Source organism: Buteo buteo, chromosome 3 (assembly GCF_964188355.1).
Source record: "Buteo buteo chromosome 3, bButBut1.hap1.1, whole genome shotgun sequence".
Taxonomy (NCBI): domain Eukaryota; kingdom Metazoa; phylum Chordata; class Aves; order Accipitriformes; family Accipitridae; genus Buteo; species Buteo buteo.
This window is the reverse complement of record NC_134173.1, coordinates 18,763,521-18,787,064: the sequence shown is the minus strand read 5'-3', so window position 1 is coordinate 18,787,064 and position 23,544 is coordinate 18,763,521. Positions and strand designations below refer to the sequence as shown.

At 42.6% G+C, this 23,544-nt stretch overlaps 2 protein-coding genes across 6 annotated transcripts in view; one reads left to right on the top strand and one right to left on the bottom strand.

Annotated features, from left to right (window-relative positions):
• Positions 1-81: 81 nt before the first annotated feature.
• On the top strand, positions 82-17,563 carry PRELID3A (PRELI domain containing 3A). Of its 4 annotated transcripts, none has more exons than XM_075022945.1 (6): positions 82-215; positions 2,890-3,058; positions 3,479-3,568; positions 4,381-4,451; positions 4,546-4,648; positions 16,783-17,563. In XM_075022945.1, exons 1-6 carry the CDS (start codon positions 184-186, stop codon positions 17,020-17,022), a joined length of 705 nt encoding a protein of 234 aa, XP_074879046.1. In that variant the 5' UTR covers positions 82-183; the 3' UTR covers positions 17,023-17,563. The 4 variants fall into 4 exon arrangements, with proteins under 4 accessions (XP_074879046.1, XP_074879049.1, XP_074879048.1 ...); XM_075022948.1 differs by lacking the exon at positions 16,783-17,563 and adding an exon at positions 16,230-16,528; XM_075022947.1 differs by lacking the exon at positions 16,783-17,563 and adding an exon at positions 15,672-15,795.
• SPIRE1 (spire type actin nucleation factor 1) overlaps positions 17,187-23,544 on the bottom strand; it is a 132,619-nt gene continuing 126,261 nt past the window's right edge. Inside the window, exons 14-16 of one of the 2 annotated variants that reach the window (XM_075022944.1) lie at positions 23,026-23,053; positions 22,801-22,937; positions 17,187-21,931 (exon numbers count right to left, since the gene is read on the bottom strand). In XM_075022944.1, coding sequence (XP_074879045.1) covers positions 21,679-21,931; positions 22,801-22,937; positions 23,026-23,053 — 418 coding nt within the window. In that variant the 3' untranslated portion in view covers positions 17,187-21,678. Of the gene's footprint in view, positions 21,932-22,800; positions 22,938-23,025; positions 23,054-23,544 lie in introns of those variants that run through there. The other variant, XR_012649751.1, reaches the window with a different exon arrangement.

The window sequence follows — 23,544 nt, the reverse complement described above, 5'->3', positions numbered from 1 at the left end:
GGGGCGAGGCGGTGACGTTGCGCGGCAGCCGGCTGGGCAGGCCCCGTGCCGGCGCGCGGAGCTCCGCCCCCCCATCTCCCCCCCCCCCGCCTCGGCCCGGCGGCTGCTCGCGCTCACCGGCCGGCCGGCGCGTGGCCGTCAGCTGGCGCCGACCCTCCTTCCCTGAGGAGACCGAGGGCGGCCATGAAGATCTGGAGCTCGGAGCACGTCTTCGGGTGAGGGGCCGGGCGGGGAGGGATGAGGCTCGGCCGTTGAACGACGGCGGGAGCCGCCGCCTCCGCCGCTCCTGCCGCCGGCCGCGCGGGCGGGCCGCCGCTCCGGCGCCTTGCCGGGCCGTGCGGGGGAAGCCGGGCCCTGCCGGGGTGAGGGCGGAGATGGGACGTGCCGCGGGCGCGGCCGGAGGAGGGAGGCTCCCGACCGGTTATGCCGGCGCGGAGGCTCGGGGCGGGGATGGGAGGGGGGGCACCGGCTTCTGGCGGCGTTAAATCCCGCCGGTGGGGACGGGGGCGGGGGGGGACGACGACCGGGGCCGCACTCCCCGCTGCCGCTCCTCCGTCGCCCTAAGCTGGCACCCCGTGCGGCGGCTTGTCCCGCCGCTTGCGGCGGGCGGTACCGTCCGAGAGGGCGGTGGTGGAGCGGGCCCGACAGCGTCATCGCCTGATAAAGGTGAGGGTATTTAAGGAGAAGTAACTTCAACGCTATAAAAAAAAACAGCTGCCGACGTACTTGATGATATATTCCAAGAAGTACGGACAGAGTGAGTGTGTATCCCAGGAAGAAACAGACCAAAGTCATCAATGGTCACCTGGCTGCCACCATGCCATCGTTCCCCTTTGCACGGAGGTTACACCACCCCCAGCCCTAGCAACTGTGACTGCTGCCAGGTACTCTCACAGAGATGCCCAGCAGACAGCCATTAAGGGGGAGCTGAGTAAGTTTTCTTGCCGTCAGTCCTTTTCTGCATTAAACCTGTTTGGAACACGGTTCTGGTCATCCGGTTCCACCTCTGTGTATCGAGGGAACAATGGGCAAAAGTATCAACAGGTATGTAACAAGCCTTACTGGGGAGCTGATGTGGAGGACACAGCAGTTCCAGCGTGGCTCTTTAAATGCCAGCAATAACCCATCTGCTACAGGTCTCTTAAAAATCTCTAAAGCTGAAGAGCACCAGGTGTGATAGTTCTTTAAATATTTACAAAATATCCCAGATGTGCAGTTTTAAACTTCTTTAATTACATTAACACAACTGAATTCATTACACTGCCAGAGGTATTAGGTGTTCAACTTTAACATTAGTCTAGTATAAGTAAACTGTAGCTTCTAATAAGAAATGATAGGCAGAGGCTAGTAAGGGCTGCTTGTGTATGGCGTAACTTCTGAGTTTGAGATGAATATCCGTTACCTGGGAAACACAAAATTGGTTTTTATTTGGCATATTCTCATCGAGATCTGGGTTGGAACACCCCCATCTTATGGTGTAATGTGTGCGGGTGTAGATAGTTCAGTTCAGGGGTTCACAAAATATTGTTGTGCCTTGTCAGATCTCTGAGTCTTAAAGTCCCTCAAGGACACGTAACAGAAATTTGACCTTTTCAGTCTGTGTATCTTCTGTTCATGATGATGTATAGCCACTGAAGAAGGTCCTCCAGTTCTCCTTCTGATGTAGGAATTGAGGGCTCTGTTTTTCCTGCTTGCATCAATAAAGCTGAAAGACCTTTTCTTACTCTTCTTGTTGGAAAAAGAACTTATTTTTCCAAGCTTCTGTTTGTTCTGGTGGTGGTGTACTGTTGATGCCCTTCTGTACTGGTCTATTTTAAGACTAAAAGTAGTGTTCTTAGAAATCAAATCCATTTAGGGCCCTAAGTACAACTCTTATGTACAAGTTGGTACCCCTGAGCCTTCTTAAGTTAGGTATCAATAGTTGAATTTTTAAAGGTTCCTTTAAAGATTACAAACATTTCGAAAATTCTAGATCTATCAGTTATTCAAATACAGAAATCATTGCATAGGGACAGAATTTCTGTATTGGATCAAGTCCATGATTTCTGTAGCCTCGTCTATTTCAGAAGAAGATATATGAAGTCCCACGAGAGCCATGTGGACAGCCTGTCCTCCAGTAGTGAGGCTGCTCTGATCCCAGGAGTTTGAGATTAGCAAAACTTGTTTCATAAAAACAGTTCTGTATTGGGAAGAGTACCCATAAATGTAATTCATACTACCAGGCTGCTGGAAGCAGTAGCACAGGTGCAGACTTAAGGCAGTGAGCTGATCTGGTTTCTGAAAATCTGTTTCTGTATTTTGCACTTCCTGATTCTTGTTTTTTCAAATTAAATTTCACTTTGTTGTTTTGCTGTAGGAAGTAACAGAATCTAATGATGTTTTCTTTGATTTATTTGGTGTGTTTAGAATTGTAGAAGAATTTATGTTGGAGTGGACTTCTGGAGGTCATCTAATCCAGCCCCCTTCTCAAAGTAGGGTAAACTTGAATGTTAGGTCAGGTTGCTTTTCCAGTTGAGTTCTGAAATGGATCGAGCTTCACCAACCTCTGTGGACAGCTACCCTGTCATTGTGGGTGTTTTGCACAGCTAATTGGAATGTCACTTGTAGCAATTTGTGACTGTTGCTCCTTGCCCTTGTTTCTGTTAGTCTTGGGTTAATAATTCCTTTCTTTACTCTGAAGAAAGGAATTCTTCTTTTTTTCCTGTTTGTGTATCAATGCTTTCTTATTGCCTTTCCAGGCATCACTGAATTCTGACGGGACTTTTGGGAGCTACGAAGCTGTACAGCACATGCCATATTACGCAAGCTGGATCCCTGATTTAGTGTTGTCTGAATACTTGCAATTAAATACAAAATAGTTACAAATATTGTCTCCTATTCTTTTTACAGACACCCCTGGGATACAGTGATCAAAGCTGCTATGAGAAAGTACCCCAACCCAATGAATCCATGCGTGGTTGGAGTAGATGTCCTTGACAGAAGCCTTGATAACCAGGGGAGGTTGCATAGTCACCGTCTTCTCAGCACAGAGTGGGGATTGCCAAGTATTGTAAAAGCGGTACGCTGTTACAGTCTTAATGGTTTATTAAGGGTGTGATGCGTTTTTATGTCTTCATCTGAATTGGAGCTGAATTCAAAGTAAAAGCTTAATTTATAGGAAATATCATCCACAAATATCACATAAGCTGTAATTAGCATACTTAGTAGCAAGAATACATTGTAGGCTTTAATATGCCTATAGTGTGTGTATGTCTATACACGCCTTCCAGACTGGTCTGTATCATGCTATATGGCTGATACAACCTACCAGGATGTAGTCTTGCCACTGATCACAGTGTTCTGGTATCCATGAATTACTTTGTATTTATTTGGGGTCACTAAGAACTTGACATTTATGCGTTTTGGGGTGGGCTTTTTTTTTTTTATTTTAGTCCTTAACTTTTTTATTTTTTAATTTTTTTTATTTCTTCACTTTCAGATTTTAGGAACAAGTAGAACTCTGACTTACATTGAGGAACATTCTGTGGTAGATCCAGTGGAAAAAAAGATGGAGCTTTGCTCAACTAATGTGAGTGGTAGCTTAAGAAGTTTCTGGTAATTAGTTCTGGAGATTAGATGTTTTGCTCTTAACATCTAGATTAGAAATGTGTTTGCATCTTTCATCAGGAGGTAGCAATTTCCATGTCTTAGCTGGCATCTTATTGGCTCTTTTTTTTTTCCCTCCTTCTTCTTCCCACAAATAGGGAACTTTAAATACTTTGGGATCAAACATTTGTGATTTTGTTTTTAATGTAAGATTATTTCTCAGTATGGGTGTAAAATAGTTTCACTTTTAGATGAATAACTTGTTCTACATTACACTGCCATTTACAACAAAAGTTTTAATTTGAAATGCTTTTTTTCACAAAATGTAAATGAAGTATTATGCTATATTTTGGTATCCTGGGAATTTGTAACTATCAGATTTGAAGCGGAATTGTCTGTAGGAGAGACTTGTCTCTGTACAAGAGGCATTGTCTTCCCTGAGTATTAATTTTCTGTACGCTCCAAATAGCGTTATGGTTGTCTTGGTCTTGAAGAGCCTCTCTGAATTGCATGCCATAAATCAGATAAGACTCAACATTCAGAGAAACGAATGGAAAGCTATTTGTGCTTTGTACTGTGAATAGGAACTTAGATTGATATAATTAGATCTAGGATAGGAGAAGATGCATCACCCTTTATAGGTCTTTTTATTGACTGTGTTCTGGGTTTTATATTCTGTGTACACTGCTTTGTCTCTGACGTTAAATTGAGTGCTCTACTATTGAGTAGTGCTGTTGATAACAGAAAAACGAAAGGTGAGAAGTGAGGATTTCAGCTGGTTTTTTTCTTTTTAAGATTACTCTCACAAACTTGGTGTCCGTTGATGAGAGACTGGTTTACACACCTCATCCTGAAAACCCTGAAAAGTAAGTAAGGATATTTGTGTGCTTCTTTGTGCATAGGAGACATTATGTTAGTCCAATTCAGTTTAGGTATTAACTTTTCTTGATTCTCTTACAGAACTGTGCTAACCCAAGAAGCAATTATTACTGTTAAAGGCATTAGCTTGAGCAGTTATCTGGAAAGCTTAATGGCAAACACAATATCTTCTAATGCCAGAAAGGTACATTTTTATTCTGTTTTCTCCCTCTCTCCTCCCACCCCTACCTTTCTTTTTGTTGAAATAGTAATTGTCAGCCATGTGCGCTGAATACTATATTTAATGTCTCTAAACTTTGTGCACAGTTTCAACTGATTTTTTTGTAGGACCTCAGCAATTAGAATATGATTTTCCAAAGTATGAAAATGTTTCACTACTAAATCTTTCTTTTTTTCAACTAGAATTGCACATCAGAACAAACCAACCTCTGTGCATGCTACAGTTACACATAACAAACACATATATTATTAGTTGGTTTTGTTTTGTGGTTTGTTTTTTTTTTTTCCAAAGCACCTTTTTAAACATTAACCTCCTATTTCCAGGAGTTAGTGCTAGTAGTGAATATGACTTCTTTTTTAGCTTTTATAATCTGTATTTAGCAGGTAATCCTAGCATATTTTCTCTGCTGCTTTGTCAGTTGTTCCAGTTCCTGTCCATTAGTGAGCTGTCTCCTTGCCTTTGGCTGAAAGTAAGGTAGTGTAAGCAGAGGCATATTCTTTGAAGAGGTGAAACTATGCTGACTTTTGTAGGTAAAGCTACACCAGCTCCTCTATCTTGTGCTTGCTTTTTCCACTTGGCTTGCAGCCATGGAGCTGTACTTCAGCACAGGCAGAGCTACGGGAGTGCTTATTCTTGGGCACTTTGTCCTATACTTCTTCAGGGAAAGTGGGAAAGAAATGGGTGGGGTTCTAGTGAAGCACAGGCATCACTGCCTAACAGCAGGATGAGATGAGTGCACCTGAAATTTGAGTTTGTGCTCTGCATTGCTGGAGAGGTTCAGCACAGTGGGAATCTGGCCCAGTAACTCCTACTGTGCCAGACAGCCTGTGCTTTGGCCAGCCCTTTGTCCTTGTGAGAGATGTTGCTTGACCAAGGCAGTGTGAGCCAACTTGATAGGAGGTATTGAATAACGAGATCAGAGAGGGAGAAGGCCTCCTTTTCCTCCCTTCTTGTGTGTTTTTCCAAAAATGGGAGGAAAACAGGTTAAAATCAGGGGAGGGGGGGAGGAATGATGTGTAATTTCTAGACACTGAAGAGTAAGTAGCTGAGTGCTCTCTGTGTTTGTTTGGAAGTCATAAATGGAATGTATTCCAGATAAATTAGAATTCTGTTCTGATCCAGTTTCCATGTAAAAGTCTGTGTGGGGCATATATTCTTGAAAGAGAAGTCCAAACCCTGGCTCACAACCAAACTACAGGCTGACTTGGAGGTAGCAAAGCACTAGCTAGTTGGAATGGCCAGATCAACTAGGCACACTTAAAAGTGCTGGCTGAATTCCTCTCATGGCATCTGTCACGTTTGCATGTCTCTGTTGAACTCAGTGTAAATATTTCTTGGTACCTATTCAGGTGTTGCCTGTGAGAGAGCTTGATTTCTTTTAAAGATTGTCTTTCTGTTCTGCCATTTTCAAGGAACACAGTGGCTCACTAGCTTCTTGCAAATCAAAAACACCTTCTGTCCTGTGTGTTTCACTGAAGAGTCTCATTAGAGATGTTGAACTTGGCAGGAATTTGTACTTGCTGTTACCAGCCCTTTGCTACCCAGTAACCTACTCTGCTGTTACTAGCTCTTCTCGCATGCTGTGCTGTGCCTCTGTGTTCTTAGCACCCCTCTTAAACTTCCTAAAAGTTGCTGAAAAATGTTTTGTTGTTCTGAAGAAATAGGAAGTATTGAGATTTTGCTCTGAGGTAGAAGTGGCAGATGATGCCTTATTATTTTTAATGATGATGGAAAAATCATTTGCCATATGTTGTAAATCTTTTCTGTTGTTACTCCAGGGGTGGGATGCTATTGAGTGGATAATTCAAAATTCTGAAAGCGCTCTAAGCTAGCAGTTCTCCACATCTACAGTTTGTACTAACTAGTGGTAATGCCAGCATTCTTCTTCTTGGTACAGCATTTCAGCTTTCTAGCAAATATGTGCATGGATTGTTGTCATGTGAATTTCATAAATTAACCTGCATGTATGTTTTATATACATTGCATACAGGAATGGCAAACATGTTCATTACACTGCAGTTGTAGAGAGTGAGAGTAGGTCAGATCTAGACTGGATCAGTTAACCCATGCTTATGCCACTGGGCAGCCAACTTGCTGCAGCCATGTCTTGTGCCACACAGTATTACGGTTTGAAAGTGGAATGAGGACTGCAGGTAACTAGGCATGGGGATGAGTCCCTCCACCAAGTGTTTGATCTGGTCTTAGTTTCTGTGATTTCAGTATGTAAAACTGGTACCTGAAGAAATTAATAAATTGGTTAGTGATTGGAATTGGCATTATAAAAATGAAATGGATAGCATATAAAATTCATTTCTTGAAACAGATTGCCTAACAGGGGTAATCTTTTGCATAGTGACGTTGTATTTGCTTTTCTTATGCCTGAGGAATATTGTTGCCCTTCTGTGAACTTTTGTGGAAATCTGTACAAAGCTTGAAGCTGTCAGAATGCCAGACTGTTCGTGTTTTTCATTGGTCTTGTAGTTACATTCATTTCGGTAGTGACGTGTTCCTTAAGCGATGTGACTGTGAAAAAATCTGACTTCAAGGTTGAGAGAACTGTGTGTACTTGCCTCTGGGATACCTCTGTGCAGCCTGTTTTCCTTCCACTAGTCAGTGTAGCTTGTCTCTGTCATTCCTGTATTGGCTTATGCTTCAACTAATAAGATTCCTTAAAAAAAGGAAAAAATCCATTATGCTGAGTCCCCTACTTAAGAATGTAGGGTTTTTTTACACTGCTTACTTTGAAAACAGTGTATGCTATGAGTATTTGCTTTTACATTCTCATTCCACTAAGCTTTTATGGCTGTTTTTCTGGAAAACGTCAACTACAAAGGCTCAGCATTTATCAGTCACTTAAGCTCTACCAACAAATCTTCATATGCAGCGTTTGGTCTGCCAAACACGTCATACTGCTAACATATGCAATAGAGACTAATATAATATGCATGCTTGGTTATGAATGTGCTTGCTTAATGCCTTACTACAGAATTTGTTGTGCAGTATGAAACTTTATCGATCAATCCTCTGTCAGATTTTTTTTTTTTTTGTAACTGGGTAGTTCTACAGTACTTGGAGGCTTTGCATCCTGTTAAGATTTGTAACTTAATTTCCTGTGCAGAATATTCCTGAAATCTTCCTTGCCAATATCACGAGTTTATTCTTAGCTGCAAAATACAGCATATAGCGTATGCAGGTCTAAGGAAACTTGCGGACCTATGTAGTCTCAAAAGCTGAAGGAAATATCTTGCTGCTCCAATTGAATGTCGTGGATGTTTTTAAATTTTTTTTATCTTGTGAACAGATATATCAACTAAAACACTATGACCTGTTGTTTCATAGTCAGAGTGTATAAAGAATCTCTCTATTTTTCTACTGAGCATTTTCTACATCGAAGGTGTTCGACTTTCTGACAAATCTTTGTGCGATTAGACAAATACAACATCTAAGCTGTTGCTGTCTGTCTTAGTTCTCTGTGCCTGTGTCACCTAAGAGAGGACATTCTAACCTGACTTTTAAATATCCAAATGCGTACTTACTGAAAGATGATGCCCCCTCTCTCCCCCCGCTTTGTTCCTTACAGAGCACTCCACTTGGCTAATTCACGGCTAGTTACAACTTGTTGCCATGCAGTAGCCTACTCCTGTCTGGGTGCTTTTATTCATGCTTTGCTGGTGTTCCCAGGTCTTGCACAGGATGTAGAGACAGTGGAAGTTACCACCTGCTGAAGCATGGTCGATTTGGAAGGAACTCAGAAGTTGAATCATAGTCATCTACGGACTTTCTTCTGCAACCCATACTTAAACTGGACAATTTAAATCATGTTTTCTTGATGATTGTTGGTATTTTTTAAAGGCATATCTTGATCTAACTTAACTTAAAGATACTAATTCTTGAGGTAATTCTGGATAGGGCTGAATCCCCCTTTCTGAGCTCTGACCAAGAGTTGAACATTTTGGTGTGATACATGGATAATTTTTCTTGGGTTAAGGACTGCCTGCCAGTGCAGACATAGCAATTAGTGTTTATTCTGTGAGTCCTTGTAATATGAAAAACCTGAAGAGAAACAGTCAGCCCTTCACTGAACTTAGTGGGGGTCTTGAGAGAAATACGCTCTTATTCATAGTAAAACTTTATTTCTTTTAATAGGTTATGCTTTGCAGCCTGGAATTGGGTGTTTAATATTATTCCAGAGTAATGCTTCTAGCCTCCAAAAAAATTCTTCAAGAGTACGTGTGGGTTTTGTTTTGGCTTTTTTTTTTTAGGTTTTCAAAGCTGTTTATTCAGATTCTTGTTCATGCTTAGTGGTTTATAAAGGACAACAGCAGGTTCTGGACACTTTAAAAGGTTTTTGTTCAATTTATCACCTATAATGCATGCAACAAAAATAGTACATCAGAGTTCAGAACAACTCTGTGTGTGTGGAGGGCTTTTCCCTCCCTTTCGCTCAATCTCTGCGGAGGGCTTGAACACTGACACTGGCTCTCCTGAAGACTTAGGACTTCTTGGGCTCAGACCCTTTATCTCCAGAACTCCTCTAGACTTGGCCAGAGCCACGTGGCTCCCAGTAACTGCTTTCCACTGTTTGTACTTCTTATTCTTAGTAGGGTAAGAGAGGTGAATGTCTCTTGGCTTCTCTTTAAGTGAAAAAAGGCCAGGTGTTCTCCTGGTCTGATCCCGTCTGCTTGTTTTGGCAAAAGCTGTCATTCTGAGCTTATGGAGCTCTAAAATCTTGCACTTTCGTTTAGTTAAAGTGCTTCTCTTTATCTTCTTGGCTTCATTGTGCAGCTGGCTGCCTGCTCATCTTGTGGTCATTGGGGTGCAGTTGCTACAGTGTCTTCTTAAGGTAAAAGGTTTTTGATGTGATTATTTTGCTGGATTGCCGAGCTCTTACTAAAGCATTGGCTGTCATTGCCTAGCTTTGAGGCACTCCCATTCTGAGAACTGAACAGAGAAAGACCATATCTTGATATAAAATGTGCAACTGTAGTCTCTCAATTAGTCTGTTTTATATGCTGAAAAGTTGCTGTGCATGAAAATGGAATTCAGCGCGAGTCCATCTCTGAACTCTTGCTAGATACCAAATCAATTAGTTGCTGCTTCAAAGAGCACTTGGAAGGCTATCTTTCTTTGTCCTCAAAAACTTTCCATGTAACTTGGTTAATGAATCTGAGAATAGTACGTAGACTTTGCCGTAATTTTGCTGATATTCTTTGGGTGGTGGGAGCAGCAAACAGTAGAAACAGCAATACTCTTACATAAGGGAACTTAACTGCTGAATTAGGCTTTTTGCCTAGGTGTGCTACTGGGAGCTCACACCGATATTGCATTTACTTCTTGCTTATGGGTTAAGCAAATGCCTTTGCAGTGAAGTTTCTGTAAGAAGATGCTAAGAAATTATCCATATAATTGGGTATTAAACTATGCAGGGCATGAAATTAATTTTAAAACAAGTCTCGTGTCTGACAGAGGAAAAACTACAGAAACATGAGCAGTGGTGGTGTATCTGTTCAGATCCTAAATTCCAGTATTTTCCTGGCAGGGTCGGGATGCCCTGGAGTGGGTGATCAGCAAACTAAACACAGAATTGGAGGAGCTGAAGTCAACACACGAGGGAATGAAACCAGCAATGGCAGCAGCGTCAACAGAAAAATAAAACCAAAAATACCAAGTAACTGACAGAAAAGTTTTATTCTGCAGACTGCTTTGTAGATCTCCCTTCCAAGGCTGATCTGCAGAGGTTTTATGTATTTATAAGAATATTGGATCAGCAGAAAAGTAACTTCATGCGTCACCTCCACAGCAGCTCCTGTTGCCTACTGAAGATTACATTAACCTCCTGCAGATACTCTTTTCATTTAAACAATTTATTTTTAACACTGGAAACAAAACATTTAGCGCATTTATAACTGCCTAAATGTGCCTTTTATAATGAAGATGGAGAGTATATTTACACTATCAGTTTTTTGTACTCAAACTTGAAAAGAATGCATGTATGGTATTAAGGGTTTTCCATGTGAACACTTGTTCTGTGAAGGGCTGATAGGTACTAGAGCACTGAATTTTGTCTGTTTTGTAATCTGATAGTGTCTTACGACCATTTAAAGGGAACTACATGAGTCAGAACATGATACTGTAGAATTAGGTTATCTTATTTAGAGAATCATCCCAAAAAGCTAAAACTTGTGTGGTACTAACTTTTCTTACGTTGTTTAAATGTGCTGTGTGAACGTGACACACAGATACTTTACCTCTTAGAGTTTGTATCCAAACAAAGATGAAGTTTCTACTGATGTTAATAGCCTAAAACAGTTTTTTTGGTGGGGAGAAGGGTATAATTTATTTTCGTATTTATTAACTTGCCCTAGTTCCTCCCCTCCCTATGAGGAGAGGAGTAGTAATTCCTGGAAGGTGCTGGAAAATACTTATTTATCTCTAAGAAGGGTACTTGTGGGCTACTTGAATGAAGAGGCTGTGCTGTTCAACTGGTCCTTGCTCTTCACATCATGTCTTAACCGAGGGAGAGGCTGATGCAATATCCAGAAGAGTTGAAACAAGAAATAAGCAGGGAATTTGAAATCCAAACGGTAAGGTTTCATGAACGTGTACTTTTCATGCCCTGAATGGAGAAAACAAGAGTACAAGAAAAACAAATGGACTCTCCTTTTTTGAGTGCTTTCTACTAACTACTGACTACCAGTGTAACTGAATTTTTTCAGCACTTTTCCATACTGATACAAAATCATTTTAGGATCATTTTAAATGGTTCTCATTATCTGGAAAAATACTCCAGTAACTGCAGAAATTGCTTCCTATAAAATGTGCATAAATATATATTGATAACAGTCCTAGCCTTGTCTGACGTTTGCAAAGTTTTCATATTTGGTCCAGGTATAGTATACGTTTCTTAGACAGTCCTATGTTAGGGCATTTTAACTTATTTTTTGGTGTGCACACAAAGTGAAATAAATGTTGCAAGGATGTTTACTTGTTCAAGTGGCAAGCATGTGTTTAGGAAACTGTTAAAGAGCATGAATAACTTCTTTTTGAAAAAACTAGAAGAGTAAAATGTTGGTCACTGTTTTGATCTGGTAACTTTACAGTGTCTGTAGCTTAAGGGAAATTTCAACGTTCGTATTCTGGTTAGTTTGAAAGTGAACATTAATTTGGGTGTAACTATAGTCTCACTAAACTACATGATCCTAATGAATAAACTTAATTAAAAAAATATATAAGTCAAAAGCAATGAAATGAGTAGCTAATATTTACATTGCTCTTTTTATATGGACCTAAAACCTTTCTTATTTTGGAACAGAAACTTAAGACCTTAAAGGCTGATAGCAGCTCTGTTCCAGAAGATACGCTGGATAGCTTTGCTGCAGGTCAGTTGTTGTGCTTCTCAGAGCGATGCCACTTCCTGGATAAAGCAAGCAGAAGATGTTCTAGCTCCTGGTGGTATCCTGCTAGGAAGGGGAGTGCAGCTATGGCAGAGCTCTGCAAATGAAAGGTGAAGATGAGTAAGTGTGTGTGCATGTGGAAACCTGTACTACAGCATTTCCATACATGCCTTCTGGAGATGATGAAAACATAACTGTTGGGGGGGGGTAGAGCAGCCTTGGGAGAGGTTCATTTATTGCTTCAGTTTGGAAGAAGAATTGTCTAAACCTGCTTCTTGCATCAGATTTGAAATAATTGCTTAGTGTTGTCTTAAAGCCCACTGAGTTGTGCATAGCACCTTCTAGCACTAGCTGATGTCCCAGAAAAGTCACCACAGGCTCCTATATTCCCTCTAGGGTTGAGCTCCTCTGCCGCACTGAATTAGGGTCAGTTCCAGTTATGCATCAGTTTTCTGGACTCCTTTCTTTGCACTTTGTTTCCTTTTTCCAGAAACAAATCCTTATCTGCTTGTGTTGCAGCATCTCCTTTCCGTTTCATTCCCCACTGGTTTTGGGCTGCTTCCGCTCCACGTTTCATGCTACTTGGGAACTATATGGCTAGATGCTTGGTTTTCCAATCTGTCTGCTGCTCCACTTGCCATGGATCAGCACCTTGCCTGCTTGGGCTCAGTCCTCCTCTGCTTTTCTCTAGGCTAAATGGGAGCAGGGAAGCTTCGAGTGGGAAAATTAGGTAATTTCATCTGCTACCGGACAGTGCTGCTGCTTCTCACCTTGTCTTTGGGTAGGTGACACTCCTGCACCTCTGGGCTTATTGATCTTCCTGTGGTTGCTCATTTTGCCCATGTGGACAAAGGACCAGCCAGTGGTCGCGCTGGGACCAAGTAGGCTCTGGTGTTTAGCAGATGGAGTGATTCTTAATTTCCTGTAAGCTTTCCTGGACACTTTCACTCTTCTGCTTTCTGCTCATCTAGTTTGCATATGGGGCTCCCACCCTTCTCCCTTGACCATGTGACTCTTCTCCATGGGATCAGTAGCTGTATGTTCAGCGCTGCTCTGCATAATGCTGCTTTTTGAAGCACTCCATTTCCCACTCCAGTTCTGTCACTGTTGTAGTCTGAGTTGACCCTAGCCCCTACCTTTGGAATTGCTTATCTTGGTCCTTCCCTGGGGACCCCCCCCATCTTTATTTACTGGAAATGGCTAAAAAATATTTCTGAAGTGAGTTTTATGTCATGTGCATTGACTGAGGTATCTGTCAAAGATGGAAAGCTGCATGTGAGGAAAAGTGCTAGGCTGCTTGTGGGAGCTGGGGAGGGGGTGTAGCTTTTTGGATTGGTGCAGAAACAGCTGGGTACGTAGAAGGAGAAAATTTATAAAGCAGAAATGGCATTAAGTCAACTCTCATTAACTTGGAAGGATCTTGAAGCACTGGGGACCAAGCAGAAGAAAGCTCAGCACTTGTAACCATGCTGATTAATGGGTAGCAAGTGCCATTTTGAATAAGAATTCTGCGCTTTGAGAGTTGAAAACAGAATTAGAGTTTTGTGTGCTGGGGGAAGGAGGTTGTCCGCTGCTGTTCAAGCCACCGAGGCTTGCAGTTCAGTGTTTCTCAGCTGTTAGGTTGCAACTCAAGGGAAAGGAGGGTGTGTGGGTGTGTGTAGGGCAGTGGTTTGGTTTTAAGAATTTAGCGCCAGTGTATCAGGTCCCCAGACTGGTTAGAAGCGTGGCTGCTCACCCTGCCCCGTGACTAGAGCTGCATCGCACTCACCTGCTGTGGAAGTATGATGCTGGGGATAGCTGGGTCCTGACTGCGGGGAAACAGCGAGGGAAGATGGCAGCAGTGGTTCCTAAAGTGTGGCAAACTGGGCATGTTAGCTCTTGGCCCTGAAGGATTTTAAGATGTTGAAGATACCAAACTTGAGATGATAAACTCCGGTTTCTGGGTGACGTCTGTTTTTCATGCTAGTGCAGACAGGCTCATGTTCGCAACAAAAGGCATTAACATAAAACAGTGTAATCAAACGGTCTTGCGTGTAATTGGTTTTGTGTAGACTATCCCCTTTTTTCCTGACTTGCCCTTGTGCCAGTGTGAGTCCTCCATGCCCCCCCATACTTCTGACTTCTTTTCCCCCTTCAGGTCAGCAGGCATGATGTGGGAAGGGTCATATTTGTTGGAAAAATGGGCAATCCTAGTGTCAGTTGCAGTATTCTTGAAAGACTTGCTTAACACAAGTAAAGGCACTGAACTGCAGCACTTAGCATGTGTTGGGTACTGATGTACAGCACATATCAGGCATTGATGTATCTGACGATGTAATAGAGTAGCACTAAGATGACCAGTGACATTCCTTGATGTGACACCTTTCATTTAAATCTTCAGGTGGAGCAGTGGATAATGCCTTTCTTATTCTTGCATCTTCCTAGATTGTAAGCTGTGAAGGGCAGGACTCTGTAAAGTGTCTATGTACACTATGGTGCTATCTTAAATAAATGACATCATCAGTTTAAAAAAACACTTCTGGGTGTAACTGCTGTAATATAAAATGGGCTGTTGGTTTTCAGAGAAGGCTGCAGAAAAATTATTTGCGTTAGTCTGTACTGGGTAAACAGCGTGACCCAGTACCAGGGTCCCTGGCGCTCGCTGTAAGCTACACATCATACTGGTCAAAAGCTCTGTAAGGGTCCTCTGTGCCTGGACTGGTAACTCCATTTGGGTCTGGCAGCTGCTTCATTTTGCAGTAAAACAGGAAAATGTCATCTAAAATGATTAGCCTTGACTTGTAAATAAGACCTTATTTATCTAATAAACTGTCATCTTACCCCACCGACTGGTCAGAATCATGGAGGTTATGGGCCAGCCTTTTGATCGCAGCTCCAGGAAGCAGGTCATGCTTTCGCTATGAATTTGTTCAATGAAAAGGCATGTTTGTGAAGCACAAGTCCTGTCCTCTTCATTTTTCCACAGCTGAGGTGATTGAGGTATGATTCTCTTTTATTGGCAGGCACCTGCAAGTAAAATAATCAGTAAGGGCTCCTAATGTGGGGCCCTGCTGCTACAATGCTTATTCTTCTTACTCTTCCATAATTTTGTTTGTAACCTAGTTAAAATCTGCAGCAGCTAAAGTTCAGGGCTCTACCTGACCAAACAAATGTGGAACATGCCCTGACCAGCTGTGCTGTGTAAGAAATGATGCTCGCCGTCTTTACAGTTAGCTCAAGAAAGAGCGAGCAATGCAGTGCCATTTTAAAGAACTTTTTATTAGTAACGCATAAACAAGAAATTGCATTTCAGTACCACATAACATGAAAACAAGCAGAAGACAATTCTATTGCCTTCCTCTGTTAGAGCTGATGCCCCGGGTGTACCTCAAGCCGCACAGACGGCACATGCGCAGTGACAGCACAGAAGCAGGAGACGTTTGAAGGGGAAGGGTTTGTGCTTTGGGCCTGTTAAGGTCCAAAGAGTACAGCTCCTGTTTGGGATTTTCTTTTCCTTTATTGAAGGAAGGGGTTGGGGAGGGGAACCAGCTTTAACAGAAATACAGCTTAAATACACTCCTCATTTTATCTTCATTTTGCTTTTTAATTCACAGGTAATGTAACAACCAGCCCCTTCAATAGAAACGTGCCCATCTTAAATGTCTAAGCCAAAGCTGGGCCTTGGCCTCTACTTGTCCTGGAAGCCGGGCCACAAGAATGCAGCCTCTCGATATAGACACGTCAACTTAACTGGTGCTTATTTCCACCAAACTTTGGAAGCCAACCTCCTGCAGAAGTTGCATCAGTTCACGCCCATGTCCTTTAATTCTAGATTTAGCAGCCCCTGAAATCCAGTTTGGCAATTCCACACTGCAATGTTTGGCCTAGAGCCTGTCCTGCAAAAGCACTGCTGGCTCCCACTGTTAAGTGCTGACCTGACTCTGGTTAGAGAAATGCAGCGAGGACCCGTAGCTTAATGTAAACACTACAGCTGCATGGGAGGCACCAAGAACGTTTTTTTTTTCATACTGGATGCTCACCTTTTTGTACTTGCAGTGTTTTTTTAATCAAATGGGTTAATAATCAAACAGGTCTTTTCCAGCTGTGACTGTAGATTAAGGAGCCCGGCACCTTGAAAAACTATATCTGCTTAAAAATCTATTTTTTTTTAGCTATAGAAAGGTCCATTCCAACTGGCTTCCTCTAGAACTGTTCTACAAAAAACGTCTCGATGACCTTTGCAGACTGCAGCAGCTTCTGTCATTATTTCAGGACACAGAGCCCAGGCTGCCTGTGTATCCCACACCCAGTTCAGCCAGGCACTGCCACTGCAAAACAGCCCGACCAGAGGAGAAACCCAAAAGTTACTGAATTGCAGTTTAGTGCAAATAAACAAGCAAAGCTACCGCCACATAAAATTTGCTGTGTCTACTTGATAACTATTTAGCTCTGTCTCCTGATTATGCCCTATGATATTTGTTGAGTGCGGACTACCATGGTAAAATTCATTCACAAATCTTTGCTTGTCAAAGTGTTGTAAAGTTTCAACTATCTGCAGTTCAGTGCACCTGGACATGGTGCTAAGTGCTTTCAAGTACCGACTGCTGATGGAAACTCACAGTGCAGGATCCTATTAGCTCTGACCCTGAGCACTCCTCTCTCTTGTCAGCAGCTCTCAAAATTCTTTCAATGGTTGAAACCACTTTGTAGTCTCCATTTTTGCAGATGGGAACCCTGCGGCACAGGAAGGCTCGCAGCTTGCGCCAGCTCAACGGAGCAACAAGAGCAGCTCTGGGATTTTTCAACGTCAAGCCGAGAACGAAGGGAAGGGCGGTGGGCTCCCTCTGCTTGGGGCTGCTGGAGCTCGTGGGTGCCGCTCAGCCCCCACCCCTTGCACATGGTCGGTGGCACCAGCTCTCCCAGCAGGAGGGGGCTGCGGCGCCGGACTGGATCGAGCTGCCGTGAGGACAATGCTCGTGAACTTAGCTTAGTGTCAGGAAACGGGTTCTGTGTCTTTGTGTATCACGTCAGACTGAGCTAGTGCCCCTCCCTTGTGGTTCTCCTACCAGGAAACTTTGGTCAATAGTACTTGCAGGTACCCAAAAAAATCTGAAACACAGTAGTAAAAATCAGACAGAAACAACAAAACAGATCTTTATAGCTGGAATCAATATTCATAAACATTCTCAGATTGGCCTTAAGATACATACATACAAAAGAAGAAGAAATAAACCAGAGCAGCTCCAAGTTACCAACATGGAAATACTGTAAAATTTTATGGTAACATTAACATAATCCATATGCGGTAGCACCAGAGCATACAGTCACAGCACTCTTCCCTCATGCCTGTGTGCTGTCACTGTTTCACAGATGACACTGAGCTCATAAGAAACATTCCTAATAGGTGTACAGAGCTGCTGGATGAGGTAAAGCATGAAGGTAGCAATTGGGAATCTAAAGTTGGACCTTCTAAATTAGTTTTAACCTATAGAGCATGCAGCCGTTAACTAAGTGTGGAAGCTGATGCTGACCTTCCCTGGGGAAAAAGGGAGCTTGAAAGAGAACAGAGAACAACTTAATAGTTGTGATAAAAATGTTCTCTCCACTTCTGGTTTAAAAACAATCGATCAAAAACCTCTCCAAAAGACTGCCAGCACTTCTCTCCCAAAGATGAGGGAGGGAGATTTCCCAAAGCCTGGACTACAAGGAGGACAAGCGCGCCTCAGCTACAGACCCTTGGTGTGGAAAGTAGCAACACCCTGGTAACAGAGGGAGCTGGCTGCAAGCGATGAGTAGGTGCTAATCGCACCACTGGCGTTACACAAGCAGTTTTATTGCTATTCTAAGAGTACTTCGACAGGTTTCCATCCCTTCATGCAGCCCAGCCAGTGTTCAGCTGTTACTCAATCATTTTCATTAACAATTCTTTGCCAAAAGAAATATCTGACTGATCTTACAAAACTAGAAAAGCATGGAAAAGAAGAGAGAAAGAACCTTTAAATCAGCTTCCACATGAATAATTAACACAGACAGGGGCTATAATGGAAAGGCATTTTATTTTCGCCAGGTAACATCCCTGCCTCTATAAAGGAAGTAATGGGGGAAGGGAAAAAAACCAACAAACCCCCGAAGCACTACTTGTCACCGTGAGCATTGGAAAGGTCGTGTTCGAGAGCTGCAGCAAAGGCCTGCTCGCTTTCCCCATCGCCGCCGTGAGGCAGAGCTGGTTCTGAATTCTCCACAACCAGGTTCACAAACAAACTAGCAAGAGGGATGCTGCTGGTGGCATTTTTAACTCCTTGGGTCTCCTATGTTATATTTAAACAGACCTTGGGCATATTAATAAATCTAAAAAAAAAATAAATTTAAAAATTCGTGGAAGGGAGCTCACTGTGCTAGTCCCATATTCTTTTCGGCAGTAATTCACTCTAAAATGCCTATGGAGTGCAAACTGTTATTAGGGGGCTGAAAGCCTTAACTCTAATAAAGATAATAGCCAACACACATATAAATAAGACTCATTTCCATTTTAAAACATCATGGGAAAGTCAATTCCCATTGCATGATTGATGGAGACTTCCTAAATATTAATAAATATATTACACATATTTACAAGCTTCTGATTTCATCCTCTGACGCTAATGTGAAGTTCAGACCGTAAATAGGACATGCTGGGCGGCACCGCAGGGTACGCAGGCAGATGGCTGCAGTGGATTTGGGATGCTAGCGCAAGCAGCGAGATGGAAAGCTAAAAATAGCCCACTCCGCAGAGAGGTAGGCAACCAGTGAGCTGAGCTCCTGAGGCTTCGCGTGAGAAACCAACCCGCTGCTTTTTCTTTTGTGGAACGAAATGCCAGGATAACGCCGAGAAACTGTGCCAGAGAGGACGGGATGGGAGGGAAGGGGAGAGGCAGCCCTCTGCACCACATTTTCTGGAGCTTGCCATAGCGTGTGTCAGCAGCCCGGGGGGGGGGGGTTCCCAGAGAAAAAGGGAGGTTATCCAGGCCCTGCCCCACGGCAGCTCTGGGTGAGCAACACAGAGCAGTTTGTACAACCACTGCGTTGTTGTTCGGTGTTTGTGCCCTGCCCAGTGCAGCAGAGTCCGGCCCGAGCCAAGGGCTGCTGGGCATCCCGGGAAGGCAAAGGCTGCATGGCGAGGCTCCGCTGCTTCCCCAGAGCCGCCCCGGATGCTCCTCAGGCGGAGGGGGCACAGGCGTGCCGCGAGGGACTCGTTTCCCTTCGCACGCTCAGGTTTTACTTAGTCCTTGATCCTGCCTGCTCTGCAACGTCCCAAATCCCTCTCAAAGGGGAGAATAAACGTGCTGGATCCCTTCCACCTCAGTGGTTTGAGGATGCCAGGGAAGAGGATTGAGCGATTGTAAATGTGTGGCTGGGGCATTTCCAGGAGAAAACGGTAAGAACAACAACAGGGGAGATGCAAAGTGAGATTTCCTGCATTTCTTTCAGCCTAGTTTTCCTGATGTACTGTGCAGCAAACACATGGCCTGGTTTTGGCACAGAAACAAGAAAAAGTGCTGACGTGACTGAGATCAGGCGACCCCTTCCAGCGAGAGCAGAGCTTTCAAATCAGCCTGTGCTGCTCACCTCCTGCAATCCTGCATCCTTATCTCACGCCAGTACTTCAAGTGCCTGAACATGAAAGACACTTGTCCAGAGGTACCCCGAGGAGAGGGCCATGACACCTGCCCTGCCCTGCTTCTCCTGTTTGCATTGGTTCAGAAAAAAATTAAAAACTTTATTTCAATAAGCCCTGCATACACAAAAATTCTCATTTTCCAAGGGGGCGTTTAAAGAAAAAGAAGGATGGATGAGTCCCTATGGAGGCATAAGGGACTTTTACATGTGCTTTTTAAATCAACTTAACAGATAAAATATGAGCGGTTGCTCCGAAGGCTGCAATGTAACGTGCAAATACACTTTGAAAGGGAAGTCTTGTTCCCCGGGGCAGCAAGAGGCAGCCCACAGTGGGACTGGAGCCGAGCTACTGAAGGGGAGCCAACCACTCCCGGGGCCCCACAGCCTCCACACCGTGCCCTACCAGGGCTGGCGGGGCAGTCTGCCTTCTCTTGGGCTTTTCAGTGCACGAGAGTTGGACAGGAGAATCTGTTTTGATTAACATATCTTTAAAATCAGGTTACGGAAATCCAATCCCAGCTACTTTGGAGCAGTTCTGAGGTATCTCTCATTAATCCGAAGTATAGAAATGTTAATAAATAGATCTGAAACTTTTCTGCTATGTCATTCTATAATACACTGCTATATAGATATTAAATATGCCTCAGGGTATTAAAAAAATTTATGAAAAAGTTACAGTAGTTGATTTTCAAGTATTAGTAACTTGGCTATGTTAGCTTGTTTTTAAATACCAAAATGATCTGGCCCCAAATTATTGACTAAACTCTGGCTATGCCTGAATTTAAAAAAAGTATTTTGAATATAAAAAAAAGTGCAAAAAAGCATGAGATGTCAGTCAACATTGTAACATTGTTGGAACTTCTAAACAACTAGTCTAGCACTCTTCCATGAGTGAATTAAAAAGGGAAAAAGAATGAAAAAAAAAAAAGGAAAAAAAATAAGAGAGATTGCTCCCAATCTGAGACAGCACTGTCCCAAATTTCAGCAGAACACAAATTTTTACAGCCAAGCTATAAACCCCAGAAAAAATGGGGTTATCACTGGATATGCTGTCAGACATAACTATAGCAGTATTTGTGTGCTCCATTATAATACAAATGTACACCTTACCCACTATTTTCTCTGTGTAACCACTAGAACAACTTTACAGGTATTCAGTTAAAATTAGAAGCCTCCCTTATTTCCCATCCTCCCCATAAACTGTACAACTCTGTCTACCACTAAAATTCACTGCTACTAGTAGTCATCATCATACATTCAATATAGAAAGTAAACTACTAAAACCTGCTCAGGAGACACTTAGAAGTACGCTAAGGTTTAAAAAGTACAGCAGCTCAGGGGAATGGCCAACCACACGGGCGAAGAGCTTCGTCATGTATTTTGCCCTAGGACACAGACATTGTAGAGTCCGGTGCTGAACCCTGATCTCAGAGCAACCGAAACAGTTCAATGGAAGATGGTTTTGACCACAGTCGCTCACACTCGGTGTCTGGTGTGCGATATGACCCTTTGCTGTTTCAACTAGGACGTGAGCATTACTAGGGCGGTAATGCCAATATGACTTACTGTTTGCTACTGTGCTAACATGGACACTTGGTTAGATTTGGTTCTCCATTAAACATCTGTTTTCAGCTCATCTCCTGAAAAATGATTCAAAGCATGGTTAAAAAAAGATTGAAAGCAAGAAAAGGCTTTCGAGTTTCAACGCACACATACAAAAGAGGCAACAATTTCAGACCATTGATTTTCTTCCAGTGCGAGCAGCTGACCCGTTGCGTATCATTCTGCACAGGTCTAAACATAGTGTTGTGTCTCTGGGAACCACTGGAGTAGGAAATCCTGTGACCTAACGCAAATTCAAGCCAGTCAAGTGAAACGAAGCAACAGAATGATAATCCAGTTTCAATGACCTTGCTCATGGATGATGACCTCATGAAGACAAAAGCAAAGAAAAAGGCACACGGCTCAGATCTCATTGATAGTCCTTTCAGAGGGGCAGTATTCAGAGGTTCCCGGAGACGACATGTAGAAGGACTGCGTTTTCCTTTTTAACCTGGCTCGCTTGTTGGCCAGAGATAGGCTGCGCCGGCTTGAATTGATGATTTCTGAAATAAACTTCTTGCAGTCCACACACACCTCCATCGTGCTCCAGTCCTCCATCAATTCTTTGGGAAACTCTTCATGTGACTTATCCACAGATTTGGACCTTGAGGTCAACCTGAAAGGCAAAAGAACAGGATCTGTCACATTGTTTAGCTCCATGGCAGTGGGCCCCAAGGGACACCTTCAGGAAACAGCACATCGGAACAGTCTTGCTTTAAATCTTCCTTTCTTCTGTCCCAAAAATGACACCAGGAGACCAATCACCGGAGAGGACAGCTTCTGCCTGGTATGGCAAGATTGCAGGGTGACTAACTGAGGGCATTTTCCTTGACAAAAACAACCTTACTAATAACTATAAATAGATGATGTGTTTGGCTAATTTGACACAACATCATAGCGCTAGTAAATTATGCAGAGGGGTTATACTGTAGATTCCCTCAAAAAGGAGCATTTCTTTTATCTTTTAATTTCTTGTATTAGCTTTGACAACCATCTGTGTGTAAGATATAAAACCAGTACGTAACTTCATAATATCAAAGTAAAAAAAAAAAAAGTGAAAATTAGAATTAGAAAAATTAGGGGAAAAAAAGATAAATCTGTGCAAGACATCATTGAAATCCCACTCAGTGAGTAATTCTAGCCTGTGAGATTTCTCTCCGGAAAGTCTATTCACACCAGAAAAGGATATGCTAGGGATATTTTTGCAGAGGAGCTACAGAAATACAGTTGTCCCAGACTCATATTATTTTTCCCCTGTAACGTGAAAAAGGTTTAAGACATGCTGTTAGTTTTGCTATTTCTGTAAATCAAAGCAATGAGTGGAAGAGACATGGATTTTCAGGCTTCAGAAAAGTTACTACAAGCATTAGAGACATTGACAATGACAAAACAGGTAGGCAGCATCTTTGTAATGATTGATAATTCAATATGAAACGCTTAGGAAGCATTTGCAATAGACACAAGTGAGTGAGGGTTGTTTCTCACCTGGACATGCTCCGCAGTGAATGGTGATGACTGGTAGAGGGTTTCTCTGGCCTCATAAAGCTTTCTCCTCTTTGCAAGGTTGAAGGTCCCAGTGAGAAGATGGGGAGAGTAGAATATGGCTTCGATGGCAACCGCATCTGTTGAGAATAGCATAAGGAACATGCAGTATCATTACAAAGATTACGGCTTTTTAGAAAGGATCTAACCATAAGTTTACTTACTTACTTTTTTGCAACACTGTGAGCATACAGGCCTGTGTAAGAAAGCAAAAGCATGAATCATTTCATTGGGAAAAATTACATTTAAATCAAGAATAAGGGATAAGTGTTTTCAGGAGTTAGAATCCTCCCCCATCCTCCCCTTAAACAAACATTTTTACTTTTAAAGCTTCTTCAATGTAATAGCTTTAATAACTTCAACCAGAACATGAAGCCAAAAGCAAGGAGAAATGCTAAAGAACTACAGCTAAATTAAAAAATAGAAAAAAAACCCCACCCAAACCTGGTTTTCCTCTAAAGAAACCTCCTTTGGTAAGTGAGACAATAAGTCAGTGATTCCATAGATCTTCAGAATTACTGTCTCACTGTTCAACTTAAAATTTTTCATTTTTCCTGCAAACGATTCCTTTTCCTTTTCCCTTCTTCCCCCACTAATACTCCAAAAATAATCCAAAAGGTAAATTGCCTTGAAATGTTTTCCCCAACAACAGAGATTATGGAACTGTTGACTGGGGAGTCTGAGTAA